We start from the raw sequence: 16,358 nt of genomic DNA, 5'->3' as shown, positions 1-16,358 counted from the left end.
CAGCTAGGACCCCACTTCAGGCCTATCCTGGAATCACTAATATAGATAAATGATATAGTAGAGGGTAATATTAACAATATAATCAGCTCATACAGTTTAACTTACAGCATAGAGGATGAATATGAATGTATTGTAGATGCATATTTGAATACAGGCTTAAATTATACATTTTCTAAAACAGTGAGTATTTGTGTCTTAATTCCACTTTAAGTAAAAGACAAACAAATTAAATCTGAAAGCTCCTAACACAGAGCATCAGAGGATTATTTTGACGTTTTAAAACAAAAACCAACCCAATGGGACTTTTGAGGTACAACAATGAACCCAATTTTTAAGATATTATTAAAAATAGTTAGTTTTTATTCAATACAAAAGATTAAAAGGAGACTTTTTTATATCTTGTGTATAGAATAAAAGCCAATTATTTTTTATTGTTGTACCTCAAAAGTCCTGTTGTTTTTTTTGTTTTTTTAGTTTAATATATATCAGGGATGTGGTACACGCTACTAAGGGATTATTGATTGTAATCTTACTTATTCGATTATTTTAATGTACCAACAACATCACAAAACAAATTAAACCTCAATTTTAGCTAACATTTTAGCATTTCAGCAGTTACAGCAACAGTTTTTATTGTTTTCTTTTGTAAAAAAAAAAAAGGTTTAAGCTACAGAAATAAAAGATGATCACAACTGTGTTACTGGGGGACACCGAAAAAGCTAGTGATGGGCTGCAGCATATATGTAGGGTTGCCACCTGTCCAGGATTCACCCAGACAGTCTAGGTTTTGAATCATGTGTCCAGGTTTCAGTCTGCCTGAAACCCAGACACATTATTCAGACTGGGCTGTGACTCCCCAAGTAACTGAGATAGTCACACACAAATCTGTTGCTGTCAAGCTGCGGGTGGCTGTCTGGGGGGAGGTTCGGCATTACCGGGGGGGAGGGGCGATGATCAGCAAGAGCAGTTTGGCCGCACCCACTATTCGCTGTAGCGTGTATAGTTACTTCTCTCCTTGGGGCACCCAAAAGTGTCCCAGGTCTTTTATAATCCTATAGTGTATACTATAGAGAAAAAAAATTGGCCCTGTGCTGCTAAAGTGTTTGCGTTTGGCTTGAAGGGTGGTAACCCTATTATTGTTTTTGCCCAGAGTTCCACTTTAGTTTTGCTCCAGTTGTGTTCCTAATAGAAAAGTTGACAAGGTCTCACCATAACACCATGATATGGACACTGTTTCAAAGAAGACCAGGAAGAGGAGGCACATCCCGCTGGCTGAGTAATAGTCAAAAAGCTTGAACACGTAGATTCCACCCTGGATAATCATATATGTAAATGAACTGGGCAGAATTTCTCATTACATACGCATTTCATGCTTTCTATACATTCTTTTCCTTAGATCTCAGTCTAATTCCATGGCATAGTTGAGATTGATACCAACAGTGAACTTTCTGTTTGGCTTATTCTTTTATCTCAACACATGTTCTCTACTTAAAAAAAATAAAATAACATCTCGTGCTAATGAAACATATATCAGTGTTGCACACCACAATAATTAGTGTAAAGAAAAAGGAAAAGATGCCAACACAACTAACCACATACAGATATTTCAAGACAACTCAAAACGTACATATATGACGCTGATCCATAGTGTTCACAAACCATCAACAATAAAGTGCAAACAAATCATCTCAGATATCAATTATATACATAAATAGCCTTAAATTGAAAATGTGAATGCTAGCCCTATATAATATACACCACATGTCTATTTCATAAGTGAATTCCTTAAAAATTGCAAATAATAATAAAAGTCCCAAAGAAATGTCAATATACAAGTGCAAATATTAAAGATAGATCCAGCCTCTCTTGTGCCAAAACACCAGTAAACCGATCCAATCACCACCACCAGAAGAGACAGCCAAACTGCTTACCATGTGATATGACCCCAGTATTAGTGGAGGTCAAAAAAGTGTATATTATTGTACAAACACTCTATGATTGTTCCAATGGTTCCCAAGGCTCACATGGACACCTCACAAGATTCTCATGGAAAATTTCCTGGGTGTATCAGGATAGCACACTGGGACCTCCTGGATACCTACTGGAATCCTCAGGAGACACGCTCTGGTCCCGCCTCTCCAACCATCACGCCACATCCAGTATGGCTCATATGATCAAATGGAAAGCATACTACACATAGTGTGATACCGCTTAAAATGTTCCTACTTTATTGGTAAATGCACGAATCAGACAAAGTTCATATGCATAACGAGGTATACTTGCAGAAATCAAGATGGCATTATGGAAATGTAGCCCTGGTTAGTTTGGCTGGCCTTTAGACAGCTCAGATCTGATTGTACAGTTTATTTGGTTATGCTCTAATTTAAATTGAGCTGTGCATTTCTCACTGTTGCCAATAGGTGTCACTGATGCCACAGGCCAGTATGAGACTTGCAACTAGGTTGCGCTATGTGATAATTATTCTTTTTCCAGAACAGCCCAGTGAGAGGTGTGCATTCTGGGAAGGGGGTATCCATGTGCTCTCTCTCTCTTACCTCAGGCCCTCCTGGCCTGAGGATGTTCTGCTGTGAGTTCCGCAGGTAGGCCCAGAAGCCTGTTTGGGGCCTACTAATCCTGCGGTGGTCCTTAGGCTGTTTTGCGTGTAAAGAAGAAGCAAGTCAAGCTGAGGAGATCAAGGGGAGGACCCTTGCTAGAGAGAGCCAGGAAGCAGACTGGTCTCTCAGCAGGGCCTGGTGACTCGTTTGGAGGACACACCTATACCTAAACTACACTTACAGTGTTGCCGGATGGCTTAAAGGTTCTGAAAGCTGAATCTTATTTTACAATCTAAACCGTGGTAACTAGCTTCTAGTTGCTAAGTCTGTGCGCGAGGCTTATCCAGGAGTTCTACTGGCTGCTAAGTCTGTGAAAGCGGCTTGTCCAGAAATTCTACCTGCTGCCTCTGTGTGAGAGGCATATTCAAGATCTGCTAAAAGAGAAAGCTGTTTTACCTTTGGATTCAAGGAGTCTGTAAGTGATCTGCAAATGGTACCTGAAATCTCCCCTAATGCCCTGTACACACGACCGGATTTTCCAGCAGACTAGGTCCGACGGTCTTCCCGACGGACTTTCGGCGGACTTCCGACTGACTTTCCAAACGAACTGATTCGCGCACACACGACCGGACTTTCCGAAAAAATAGGTCCGACAGTCTTCCTGACTGACTTTTGACAGAGTTACGGCGGACTTCCGAACGAATGGACTTGCCCACACACGGACTAAAGTTCGTTCATTTTGAACGTGATGAGGTACTACGGGACTAGAAAAGGAAGTCAATCTCGCCGCTTTTATCGACGAGATTAACACCTTTCGAGCCCCGTCACAGAGCATACCAGACCCTAAGGTCTGGTATGGAATTTAAGGGGAACCCCCTATGCTGAAAAAACAGTGTGGGGGTCCCCCCAAAATTCATACCAGACCCTTATCCGAGCACGCAGCCCGGTCGGTCAGGAAAGGGGATGGGGATGAGCGAACGCCCCCCCTCCTGAACCGTACCAGGCCGCATGCCCTCAACATGGGGGGGTGGGTGCTTTGGGGAAGGGGGGCACCCTGCAGCCCCCCCCACCCCAAAGCACCTTGTCCCCATGTTGATGAGGACAAGGGCCCCTTCCCGACAACCCTGGCCATTGGTTGTCGGGGTCTGCGGGAGGGGGGCTTATCGGAATCCGGGAGCCCCCTTTAATAAGGGGGCCCCCAGATCCCGGCCCACTGCCCTATGTGAATGAGTATGGGGTACATCGTACTTCTTCCGACTTCAGGGGTCTCTTTCGACTTCTCCGCTCTCTCCGGCCTCTTCTCCCGGTGTCCGGTTCTTCTCCCGCTCTCCAGTTCTTCTGCCGGTCTCCTCCGCTATCTTCTGCTCTTTTGCCGCTCTCTTGCTAGCGTTGGCCCGTTCTTCTCCGTCGTCTTCTTCCCTCTTCTCTTCTTCCAATGTTGACATGACGCTCTCTCCCGCTGTAATGCTGTGTTCATGGTGCGTAACGACTTATATAGGCATGGGGCGTGGTCACGGGTGGTGACCACGCCCCTTATGACGGCACAGTCCCAGCATGCCCCGGGACTGTGACGTCATAAGGGGTGGGGTCACCGGGTGACATCACCCGGTGACCACGCCCCATGCCTATATAAGTCATTGCGCACCGTGAACACAGCATTACAGCGGGAGAGAGCGTTGTGTCAACATCGGAAGAAGAGAAGAGGGAAGAAGACGATGGAGAAGACCAGACCACCGCTAGCAAGAGAGTGGCAAAAGAGCAGAAGATAGCGGAAGAGCCCGGCAGAAGAACCGGAGAGCGAGAGAAGAACCGGAGAGTGGAGAAGAGGCCGGAGAGCGGGAGAAGAACCGGACACTGAGAGAAGAGGCCGGAGAGAGCAGAGAAGTCGGAAGAGACCCCCGAAGAAGAGTCCCGGAGCTGCCTAATAAATTACTTTAAAAACCTGTCTAGTGTGTTTTTTATTGACACCTTTTTTCCCCCCAGGGGAATGGGTAGGGGTACGATGTACCCCATACTCATTCACATAGAGCAGGGGGCAAGGATCTGGTGGCCCCCTTATTAAAGGGGGCTCCTGGATTCCGATAAGCCCCACGCCCGCAGACCCTGACAACCAACGGCCAGGGTTGTTGGGAAGAGGCCCTTGTCCTCATCAACATGGGGACAAGGTGCTTTGGGGTGGGGGGGCCGCTGGGCACCCCCCTTCCCCAAAGCACCCACCCCCCATGTTGAGGGCATGCGGCCTGGTACGGTTCAGGAGGGGGGGCGCTAGCTCGTCCCTACCCCCTTTCCTGACTGACCGGGCTGCGTGCTCGGATAAGGGTCTGGTATGGATTTTGGGGGGAACCCCACGCTGTTTTTTCAGCGTAGGGAGTTCCCCTTAAAACCCATACCAGACCTAAGGGACATTGTCGCTTCTTTCTCGCGCTCGCTGCAATAGGAAAATGTGTTTTTCCTATTGCAGCAAGCGCGAGATGTTTAGTACCCTGTAGGATCGCGATAGGATCGCGCTGGAAACATTTTCGCGGGCAGGTGCTGTAGCTGCCCTTGTGTCATATTTGGTCTGTCGGATCGGACCAGCATACAGACGAATGGGCTTCCCGATAGGAACTGGGTCCGGCAGAGTTCCGGTTGGAAGATTTGAAACATGTTTCAAATCTAAAGTCCGTCGGATTTTCGACCGAAAAGGTCCGTCGGAAGTCCGATGAAGCCCGCACAAGGTCGGATTGTCCGACGGATTCGTTCCGTTGGACCAGTCCGGTCGAAAAGTCCGCTCGTGTGTACAGGGCATAACCCTCTCTCCTATCACTATCTTCAAGTTCCTTATTAAAGCATTGAAAAATATCTAAAGTGACTGGCGCCCAAATTCTGTTCTAACTTCCCATTATAGCTATGGACTCAGCCCTGGAGTGAATGTAAGCTCGATCCCTGCCTCTGGAGGTACCTCCTTGCCCCCAGAAGACTCAGGGGGGCGCTACAGGAATAATTACTGATTCCAATAATGCCATCTTGATTACTACAAGTTTAAGGCTATTTATGTATATAATTAATATATGAGATTCATTTTTTGAACTTTATTGTTGATGGTTTATGAACACTGTGGATCAATGCTATACATGTATGTTTTAACGTGTTCTCTACTGCCTGATACCCTCACAGACAATATATCTGTGTAACCCTTCATCTTTCTCGTGATAATTGAAAACTCACACTTATATCTGGTTATTGGTTGGCACTGATCCTGTTCAGTGTGTACCTGCGTAATATTGGAGAGGCCAATAATGTAGGAAACAACGCATACAGCTGCAATGAAGATCTTTTTCCTGCTCCTCAGAAGTTGTGGATATTCGTCAACCAGTGCGGTGATAAAACCTTCCACAGTGCAGAACTTTAAATTGAAAAAAAAACGTTTTGGGTGAGTTACACAATAAACACACCACCTTCATGTGCGTTCTGCTACGTTTATGGGTGAACAATGTAGCATGCTGTACTTTTCTACCCCCCCATTCATGATGTGCAAACTTAGGGAATCCTACGCCCAGCAGTCACTCCCTTGTCAAAATCACTGCTGCTACCACTACTCCTGTCAACCTTGTAACAGAAGGAAGACGCCCCCACCCCTACAGTAAACCATTGCGCCCAAGGCAGCCGTCCCTCCTGCCCACCCCTTGTCCCAGCCCTGGGTGTACTCTAGGCTCATTGATATATATACATTTTTCTTGCATATGCATTTGTATTGCGTTAAAACCGCCTTTGACTGCATCTGATAAACGAACCCTAAAGTACCATTGGAAAGCAAATAACACTGTTTAACCTAAAATAAAATACATTTTATTTTTATTAAAAAGAATCAGTATACAACAAATGATAATAACTAAATAGGATACTATCATTTGTACAAAAAAATAGGATATTCCCAAAAAAAGGAATAGAGTTGACCATGTATTGAAAATGATAATTGTTAGGGCATAAAAATGTCAAAATCTTCAAAGTCAAATCTCCAAGTTCAGGGAAGTAACTGTGTACTGCCATCAAGATGAGAAATCTTCTTACCTGACTGTCCAATCCCAACATGACCAGCATGGAGAAGAAGAGGACTGACCAGACTGGAGACATAGGGAGTTGAGTGACAGCTTGCGGATAGGCCAGGAAGGCCAGACCAGGTCCTGTAACCAGCAGATAGAAAAGCAAATATAGCAGAAATCCAGCCAAAAATTACAAGATAAAAATCAATGGCCAATAAAAATAAAATAAAGACAGTTTTTGCTGCAATAATCAACCTATATTCCAGAGATTTGGCCAGTATCATTCAACCCACTAAGCCCAGGTTGTCCTGGACCCACCAGAGCCTATGACTGGACAGTGAAAGTAGAAGCAGCGTAGCAATGAGCTCATTTCTCTCTCACTGTGTATTTCACCCTATCAATGTTCTTGTCAGCACATAATCTAATTGGCTCCTTGTACTGCTTCTTCCTCTCACACTCAAGCCCTGCTGTATAGGCACTGGGGTGGTTGGCATGAGCAGGTCACATTCAAGTTCTTACACAGCTTCCATTTAGGGCTAAGTTAAGATGTGCGGGGGGCACAAAAATGTACGGTTGAGCTGCATTTTTAGTGCTCCCAACTCAACTGCAATGGTAGCAGATGGAGGTGTTTACATGCCATGATCATGTTGTCCCCTCTCTGCCAGTCAATCCCCTGTAGCCAGTGTTGGCTTGGACTTCATGTGTCATTTCCTTTGAGACAAAACTTAGAGCAGAGCAAAGTATCATGGGATGTGTAGTTCAGAATACCCTGGTTTCCATCACAGCGGGACTAATCGTAACTACCACTACCAGATTGCTGAGGAGAGGAGAACAGAATGCTGGGAGAGGATATAAAAAGGGTGAATGGGGCCTAGTTTGCTCTCTTGGGATGCCGGCTTGGATCTACTAGCAGGAGCTCTGTGTCAGTGAGAGCTGCTGCTGAATCATGGCCTGTACAGAAGGTAGCTTCACCCCTGCATCCAGAGGGACACCTGCAGACAGCATTGCTTCCCATTTCCAGCGGACCAGAGGCTGATCCGGGTCCTCCAGCAATGCCTGCACTTCAGATCCGGGTAGGCCGCTGCGGGGTGTGACGGAGGTCAGACGCCATTCCCAGAGCCAGGATCCAGAGGGAGTTCCTGAAGGAGTCATCCTTATCATCCATACAGTTACCAGTGCATTTGCCCATTTAGTTTTTTAAGACACTACATATAGACATCACTTACTCAGCCCAACTTCCCATTACTTGTAGTACTAGTAAAGCCAGTTAATTCTTTTCACTGAACACTGTATGCAGACATCTGTGCCCTATTTACGTTTCTATTACCTGTAATCTTATTGGATACAATAATATAGGAAGAGTTTGAAGTAAAGCAAGGATAAACCACAGATCCACTAAATTTGCTCTACCATACCATCAAGGGCCACCCTATTCATAATACTTCAAAACTAGCTGAAGATTGCTGGATTTCACTGAGTAATATTTAAACCCTTTTTATCCTCTCCTGATTTGCTTAAAGTCACTAAGGGTGTTTTTAGCACAAAGAGCCTGCTCTTACTTTTCCTGGAACTCTATTTAAAGGAGCCAACCACTTTAAACATTATAGTTTGAATAATGTTTGTCATGTTGTGTTGATGAACTGGCCTGTGGGTTGAGGAAATAGAAGGGAGCAAACCTGACATAGAAAACAGAGTGTCAGTTCCCTACCCTTCTGCCAACCTGTTCACATAGGTTATTGTAACAGAAATAAGGTTTAACTCAGTGGTTCTCAACTCCAGTCCTCGGGACCCACCAACAGGCCAGATTTTAAGTATTACCTTGGGGAGTTGCAGACTAGAGTACTGCAATCACTGAGCAGCAAGTGATATCACCTGTGATGTATTTCAGCTATCTTGCAAACCTGGCCTGTTGGTGGGTCCTGAGGACTGGAGTTGAGAACCACTGGACTGAATTTGGGTCATGCTGCCTACTTTGTATTCTTTCTTTACTTCTGAAGGGTTCTAAATTACCAAAGAGCAAATCATAAATAATGTTATATTGTTCAGATAAAATACCTTTTTGGTCTACAGTGTTATGTTATGCATTTTGTGTGTCCCTTTTACTACAGTAAACAAACTTGAACTGTTTCACTGGCATTATGTAAGTTTCTTATCGGTGACAGTCGGTAACAAATTGGCTGAACCTAGGGGGTCGGAGGACTTGCAGAGTCGGAGCAACCAGTGGGGTCTAGATTCTATCAGCGGCCCTCATGAGGGCAGCGCTACACCCCTTTGAAATAGATCACACAGATCTGACAGATCTCTCTTCAGAGGAGTGGCAGATTTAGAGGCGCGTCTATATCTAGCCATAACATTTAATGATGTATTAGTGATTACCGAGCACATTTGCCTTTATTTCTGCCTAGAGTCTATCTTAAATTCAAGTAAAACTGAAGTAAATCAACAGAATAAAACAAATTATAACCAAAACCTCTCTTTTAAAGGAAACAGTTATGGTTTTGGCACAGTTTTTTTAATTCAATTTACAGATTTTACATTTCTAAACTGATGTTTTTGATAATTGTTTTGTTATCTCTAATAAATCTTTGTTTTAGAAATATAAGGAGCAACCACCACACGGGATCTGCATACAATTCTTGGTTTTCTAAAGTGAGAGCAGATCAGAGCAGAAGATGTTTGCCCTCACATGGTCTCTCTCTGATTGAAAATCCATTCAGTATATCTACAGGCAGAGAGGGTGGAGGGTAGAGGATGAGTCATTGTTCTGACTCTTTTAGCTCTGTGTGTACATTGGTTTCTGCTAATGAGATCTAGGCAAAACAGAGCAGCTTAGAATAAACTGGTAAACGTGAAAAGAAGCCTGGAGTGTCATGTGCTTCATGGAAATATGGAGTATGAAATATTTATATAATATGTAGGGTACCATTGCTGAACCTTTAAAAATCTAATTTCCCTGCTGTTATTGTTGATCCAAGGGCTTCACTGATCTGATACATGTATGCCAAGAAGTTCTGAGTTCACTCTGACTTTTCTAACTGCATGATTGTTCCAGATCAGAATCACCACCTTATCTTCCCCTGCTCCCATCCACCTATCTGGGTGTGGTATCTATGGCCCACTTCTGTGCAAAGCTCCACTCCTTCCATGGCTGCAGCCCACCAAGATCTAAGGAAGTCCCTTTAACAGTGCCAGAATTAGAAGCACCTACCAGAAGCCGCCAACTCCTGGATGGGTCTTTTGGTGATGTTCGCCATGAAGCCAACAATAGAGAAAATGACAATGCCGGCAAACATGCTGGTGGAAGAATTAATGACACAGACGATGATGGAATCTCTGTGGAAGAGAAAAAAAAAGTGGTGTTTAAGGCTGTGGCTGTGAATGGATGGTGACCCCTCAATATGCAAAGCAGTCTTTCAAAGATCAGTCCTCACAGAGTGCTGAGAGGTTGTGTTAACTGTTTTATCTCATGTGGTCACAGGTAAAGAAATAAGGGTCACACTAGGGAATGGTCCCAGTACATCCCACAATGCAGTGTGAAGCACCAAGTAAAGAGATTGCTGAACTGCAGGGGGTGCTGGGGATGGTTTTGAACATGGCTTATGAAAAAAAGGTGAAATTCACATTCTGTGGGTGCCCGGGTCAATGGATTCTAATGTTAATTAATCTGATCTGTTCCCAGGTCTGCTCTGAAATGTAAGTTTTTGTCTGACACCCAGTGCCAAGGCTACTTAAAGGCCTTGTGTTCACAGGTATTTTTTTGCTTCGGAATGGCTTTTTTCCCCATAAAAGTCAATAGGTGCGCAATCACGGCTTAAAAGCAGGTCAAATGCAGATCAAAAGGGAGACAAATGGATGTCAGAAGCAAGTCAGAAGGAGATCAGAAGATTTGGAAAGAGATCAGAGGCAGGTCAGAGGTCAGAACACATCTGAAGAAAGCATTTAAGCCAGAGATATCCAGGCACCTAGCTTTTTTAAATAGAGGTGAGCCAAGGCAACCTCTCTTGGCAGAGTACAAAATTGCACAAATTGAACAAGCACATGGATCCTGCATGTACCTATATACATTGTTGTGGAAGGAATTGTAGCTTCCCAGAGCAATCAGAGATCCCAGACCAAGGCCATAGGAGAAGAAGATCTGTGTTGCCGCATCCATCCAGACCTATAACAGAGACCAGATGTTCATGCTAATCCATTTATAGTTTCTCTGACCAGCTCTCATACTGCCTATACACAGTCTAATTAATTGTCTACCACTTTCAGCCACTCTTAACAGACTTTCCATCACAAAAATGATCACATGGATCAAGGCAACCAAATATCGATATGATGCCCATAGATTATTTTGATCCATTCAATTATCTTTGCAATTGGAAGTCTCAGTTCACACTGATGCAATGTGGATCTGATGTGATTTCACAGTGCAATTTCTGTGGTGACATGTTCGATTCTAATGTGAATGAATGTGATTTCTGAGGAGATTTGGCATAGCTGGAGATAAAATTTGCACCGAATCTGCTCTAAACTCGCACAGGACCCTTTTTTTAACTAGTCCAGAATCACACTGCATAGATGTGAATGGTTTTCATAACAATTGATGTTTTTTCAGACGACATGCAAATCTACGCCTTTCGGATCAGATCTAATCTGCATAGAATTTGCATCAGTGTGAACAGGGACAAAAGAGACTGGAATTGCTAAAAAGTTGTAATGTAAGTAGGTGACAGACCCCCTTTATGGGTAGTACGATGACAGTCAGGCCACTGTCCCACCTGCGGGCCTGATGCTGTCATGGTCGGTTGTCGCTGGGAAGGGCGGCAGGAGCTCCATCTGCTCAGCCTCCCTCCTGTACACAGACCAAGAAGTGACATGTATGATGTCACTACCTGGAGCTGTCATTCTCCGGGATCAGTGCTGGGGGGAAGCAGCTGATGGAACATGGTCTGTGTTCCATCAGCTGCAGTTGATCAGAAAGGAGACATCCAGGATCTAATAGACCCTGGGTGTCTCCATAAAGAGAACCTGTCACCTATATGCAATCACATAGGGGGCTATATGTAAAAATAAATAAAAATTAAAGGAAAAATGTTTTAAGTTCATAGGGAGACATAGAAAAAAAAATAAAAAAACCCACACCTGCAAAAAATGCGTGCGTTGAGGGAACCTACATATGAAAACAGCGATTGTGCGAATGCACCTTCTCCCAAATAGACTAAAATCCTTGCACCGGCCCTGGCTGTGTCAGGTCTCAAATTCCTGTCTTTGCATTACAAATATAAGAAGCAGTCTTAGTATGACCTGAAACAATCCACTGACACCCTGAGAGGTTTCCTCTGCCAAAAAGACTGAGCCTACAGTGGTTGCTTATAATTCATTTATTACTTCTGGGAAGTTACTAGCAGATGCTGCTGGATTGCTATCTGTTTCAGTGCTTATCAGTTAGACATTTCAGTAACCTTTTAGGCCAATATACATGTGTTTTTTTTTCTTGAGGCTTAATAAGAAGTGTGTAGACCTGAATTTGTATTTGTATTTTTATTTTTTTTTGTTTTGGTTGGAGTGGGTAGGATTGGAACCCCTGTCATATTTTCATTGATGCAAGAAATGAGAAGTGACAAAAATTACAGGCTTCTTGATTAACAGTATAGAGCAGGCGTCTAAAACTGGCGGCCCTCCAGCTGTCACAGAACTACAAGTCCCATGAGGCATTGCAAGGCTGACAGTTACAAGCATGACTCCCACAGACAGAGGCCTGATGGGACTTAGTAGTTCCCCAACAGCTGGAGGGCCGTGAGTTTGAGGCCCCTGGTATAGAGTGACAGAGACTTGTAGTGTAGAAGTCATGAACTTTAATTTCTTATGAAAGCAATGTCAGAATCCATCACATAAGCACAGTAGGCAGTAAAATTTCAAAATGACCAGTTTTTTAAATATACCAACACGTTTAGGCCATTTGGTTTCCCTTCTTCAGGGCTAGCAACAAGCATATTGTAATATCAGACTAGTGGGGTACAGGAACGGTTAACATAACTCAGAAGCAAACAGATATCTAAAGTATAATTAAGGCTAGGTTCACACTAATGTGACGAGTTTTTAGTGAGTTTTGTAGTGCAATTTGAAGGATCACAGCCAGTGCCACTTCATGCGAGTTCAGCAGCATATACAATGCGTTTGCAATGTGATTTGGATGAGGCTGTGATTCTCTCTCTCTCTCTCTGGAAAGGCCCATGGAAACACAGCACTGTGCACTAGAAAATGCACTGGGGACACTGGATTTGAACACCTATGCTTTTCAGTACACTTTACATTTAATTACATGGAGCTCAGAATCGCAGCGCAACAAGCACACATGGGACCCTTTTTGAAATCGCATTGCGTTTGCACTGCATATGTGTGAAGAGACTCTATAGAAATACATGTTTTTTTCACTTGCCATGTGAATCAATGTGTTCTGGAACTCATCTGAAATTGTATCAGAGTGAACCAGAGCTAAAGAGAAACATGGGCAAAACAAAAAGTGACATACATGATGCAATCTGTCACTTGCATTAACATAGTAGTACTGAGCCTCCCCTTCCCTAGTAACATCAGTTTGTTTGCCACCCCCCCAAAAAATGGAGCACCAGCCACCACTGACAGCCAAAGCTCGCTTGGCTGTACTTCTCCTGTGGATCAGTTCATTTTGTACTCCTGTGACCCATTTTAAGCAGACAGCGGGCTGAAGCACACTGTCAGCTGATATCACAGAGCCAGTCCAGGCTCGTGACCATATGGACCGGCACTTGGCTTAGCCCCTCAGCAAGCCATTGAGAGCCTGAGCCGGCCGCTCCCATCCCCTTCACAGTCCAGCGCTCTGGGGGGGGGTGAGTAGAGAGCAGATGACTGACAGTCACCAGCTCTCTGCTCACGGAGCTCTGAGAACCGAGCAGTCGGCGTTGTTTGATTGCTCGGTTGTCAGTGTTAGAGCCAGAAGGAGACAAATCCAGCATCAAACCAATACTGCATCCATCTAGGTAAGTATGATTCACAGAAAAAAGTGAATCCCATAGTTCTCTTTTAAGTAAAGTCCTTCTAAATTTACTAGTTCATCTAACACTACGCTCTCCACTGTTTGACAGTGCTTCTGTCCAAGGGTGACTACACTACATACATACAATGGAGGATTGAGTGTAGCCACCATAGGACAGGAAATATGTTACTGGCAGAATCACCAGGTTTAAAAAAGGAAAAAAGCCTAAAAAAAGCAAACAAATTCAGTCACTACATTGGTAAACTGCAATATATTTTCAAGGCAGGAGATGAGGGGGACTCTTGGGAGGGGTTAAAGCCATTTTCTACTCTATCAAAAAAAAAAAAAAAGTAAAGCCTTTTCTCATAGAAAATAGAGAAAATAGAGGACTTCAGCTATGCATGCCTAGAAAATAAATACTGCGAGAAAAAAGGAAAACTGTATTGGTGGGTTCATGGGCATAACTACTACGCCTATAAGACACGGAGCAGTCCACCTCTGATTCACAAAGTTTGGTGAAGTCGGGGGTGATGTAGAATCGAATGCCATCCATGGCCCCAGGAAGGGTGATCCCTCGGAAAAACAGTATTACCAGCATGAAGTAAGGGTAGGTAGCAGAGAAGTAGACCACCTGCAGAGCAAAGCACAAAACGAGACTTAAAAAAAACCTAATAATGGTCATTTCAAACCTTATGGTGTCATTAGACCGACATCATAAAAAAATATCAATAAATGCTGTATTACATGCTGTTCATACTGACTAAGTTACTATGAGATTTGTTTTCTGTATTCTGAAAATAACCTGGTTGATCCTGCTTCTTTCTATCTCCACATTCATTGCGGCTATGGTGAGGTGTGGTGGTCTGCACATGCTCAGTTTTCAGTGAGTTTCTATGCCAAGCATTTCCTCCCTATCACATCTGAGCAGCCCATGTGAGTATAGAGTCACACTTGTGGGCATATACACAGTGGTAAATGACAGCCCACTCCCCCCTCCTCCTCTATGCCCACTAACCAGATAAACACAATGGAGGCAGGATATTACATGTAGATTAATGGTGGCTTCACCTCCCTCTTATTCTGGCTGGAGGGGCGTAACACAACCTGTGACTGGCAGAAATCCGCCCACACCATGTTATTTCCACAAAATAATAAAGATTTTATTTCACATATATATTTGTATGCCAGTTTAAAACAGTTTATTGAAATTATTTATGTATTTTTACTCTCTATTCCAAAGGCTGTTTTTTTTTATATTGAATATGTGACCAGCAGCAGAGGACTAGAAGCTTCTCCTATTTATGTTTCCCTGCAGACAGGTTGGGAAAGATATGGGTCACGTGACAGCAGTATGGCGATTAGGAAAAACTTACTTAGATTTTTTTTTATTAAAATAATTACAGTGCCATCATCCACATACAGAAATAGAAGGGACAATGTCAATTAAAAAGTGAGTGTTTGGTATCACTTTAAGTTAGCTATACAGCAGTAGTAGATTTTCGAACGTTTGTAAAAAAAAATGAATTGTACATTCAATAACTGGACAAGTTTAATTTAAAAGTACTGCAGGATTTTGTTTGCTTTTATCATTTGATTTTGGAATGAATGTCATTTTCTGAACGAAAACCACATTCACTCTTAGAAATCCATTTATTCGAGAAAAAATTTTCATCTTCCACCTCAGAATTTTCTCATTACTGTGGTCGAAAATGAATGTCTATTTGACCCGACAATCGGAAAAATCAAACAAACTTTTAAAACGAAAATGTTTTAATGAAATTCTACTAGTGTATAGCCAACTTTACACTTTACACTATGGCAAGGTGTTCATGTTTAGCTGTGGGTGCTCAGCCTGTACAAAAGAATGGCAGGCTGACACCCTCAGCTGCAGCTGTTCGTGGCTGTCCACATGTAATTACATGTGGTTGAGAACAAATGAGTGGCCCCAAATGTAAACATTCAGTAGTATGCAAATTTAAGTACCAGATTAGCAAAAACCTCTTTGGTATTTCTATTCAGACAGGTTCTCTTTATATAAATCTGACAGTTTTCAGACAATGTCACCCCTGTACTGTACCTTGCCAGTCCATTCTACTCCCTTCCAGATGGAGAAGTATACCATGACCCAGGAGAGCGCCAGTGTGCACGCCAGTGGCCAACGGATAGAACCCGGCTCACCCAGACCACCTGTGATCTGATGCATGTTCCTCCTGTATAGCAGGTGCAAAAAAAAAAAAAAAGGAATGGATGTATCTCTGTGTTTAAGACTAGGACCATGCCAATAGCCAAAGCTTTTATATCTCTTTTTTATATCAAAATATATATCTAAAGCCAAAGCTATTTCCAGTTTTGAAAATAGCTTTTTTTTGCTGTTTGTGTCATATTTGGGAGATTTGCCCTTACTTCTTTTCTCAAGCAACAACAGGAAGTTAGAATAGATCTTTCCAAGTTAGGGAAATCTTCTCTTAGGCTGGGTTCACACTGCTGCGGTGCGGGAACGCAGCGAATTTACTGCGGGTTCCCGCATCGCACCAACTCGCACGGCAGTTCACACTGCCATATGCGAACTGCTGGGGAGTGTCATACAATGTTAACGACACCCCCAGTTCAGCCCGCATATCGCACTGCGAACTGACAATTCGGACATGTATCGGATCACATAGGTGTGAACACCCATGCGATCCGATTCTGGTCCGAACAAAAATAAGGGTCCTGTGCGAGTTTGGACCGAATGCGGTGGGATATCAGCCATACTATCTGTATGGCTGATATCGC

At 43.5% G+C, this 16,358-nt stretch overlaps 1 protein-coding gene across 2 annotated transcripts in view; it reads right to left on the bottom strand.

Moving 5' to 3' along the window:
• Window positions 1-16,358, bottom strand: part of LOC141132791 (sodium- and chloride-dependent GABA transporter 1-like) — a 54,250-nt gene that overhangs the window by 16,714 nt on the left and 21,178 nt on the right. For both annotated transcript variants that reach the window (XM_073621654.1, XM_073621653.1), the window contains exons 6-12: window positions 15,661-15,793; window positions 14,080-14,214; window positions 10,633-10,736; window positions 9,786-9,910; window positions 6,606-6,718; window positions 5,809-5,940; window positions 1,210-1,312 (exon numbers count right to left, since the gene is read on the bottom strand). In XM_073621654.1, the coding sequence (XP_073477755.1) occupies window positions 1,210-1,312; window positions 5,809-5,940; window positions 6,606-6,718; window positions 9,786-9,910; window positions 10,633-10,736; window positions 14,080-14,214; window positions 15,661-15,793 (845 nt within the window). The remainder of the gene's footprint in view (window positions 1-1,209; window positions 1,313-5,808; window positions 5,941-6,605; window positions 6,719-9,785; window positions 9,911-10,632; window positions 10,737-14,079; window positions 14,215-15,660; window positions 15,794-16,358) is intronic.

Source organism: Aquarana catesbeiana, linkage group LG03, assembly GCF_042186555.1.
Source record: "Aquarana catesbeiana isolate 2022-GZ linkage group LG03, ASM4218655v1, whole genome shotgun sequence".
Lineage (NCBI taxonomy): Eukaryota > Metazoa > Chordata > Amphibia > Anura > Ranidae > Aquarana > Aquarana catesbeiana.
Note: the sequence above shows the minus strand (reverse complement) of the source record. Positions and strands in the feature narration are given on the sequence as shown.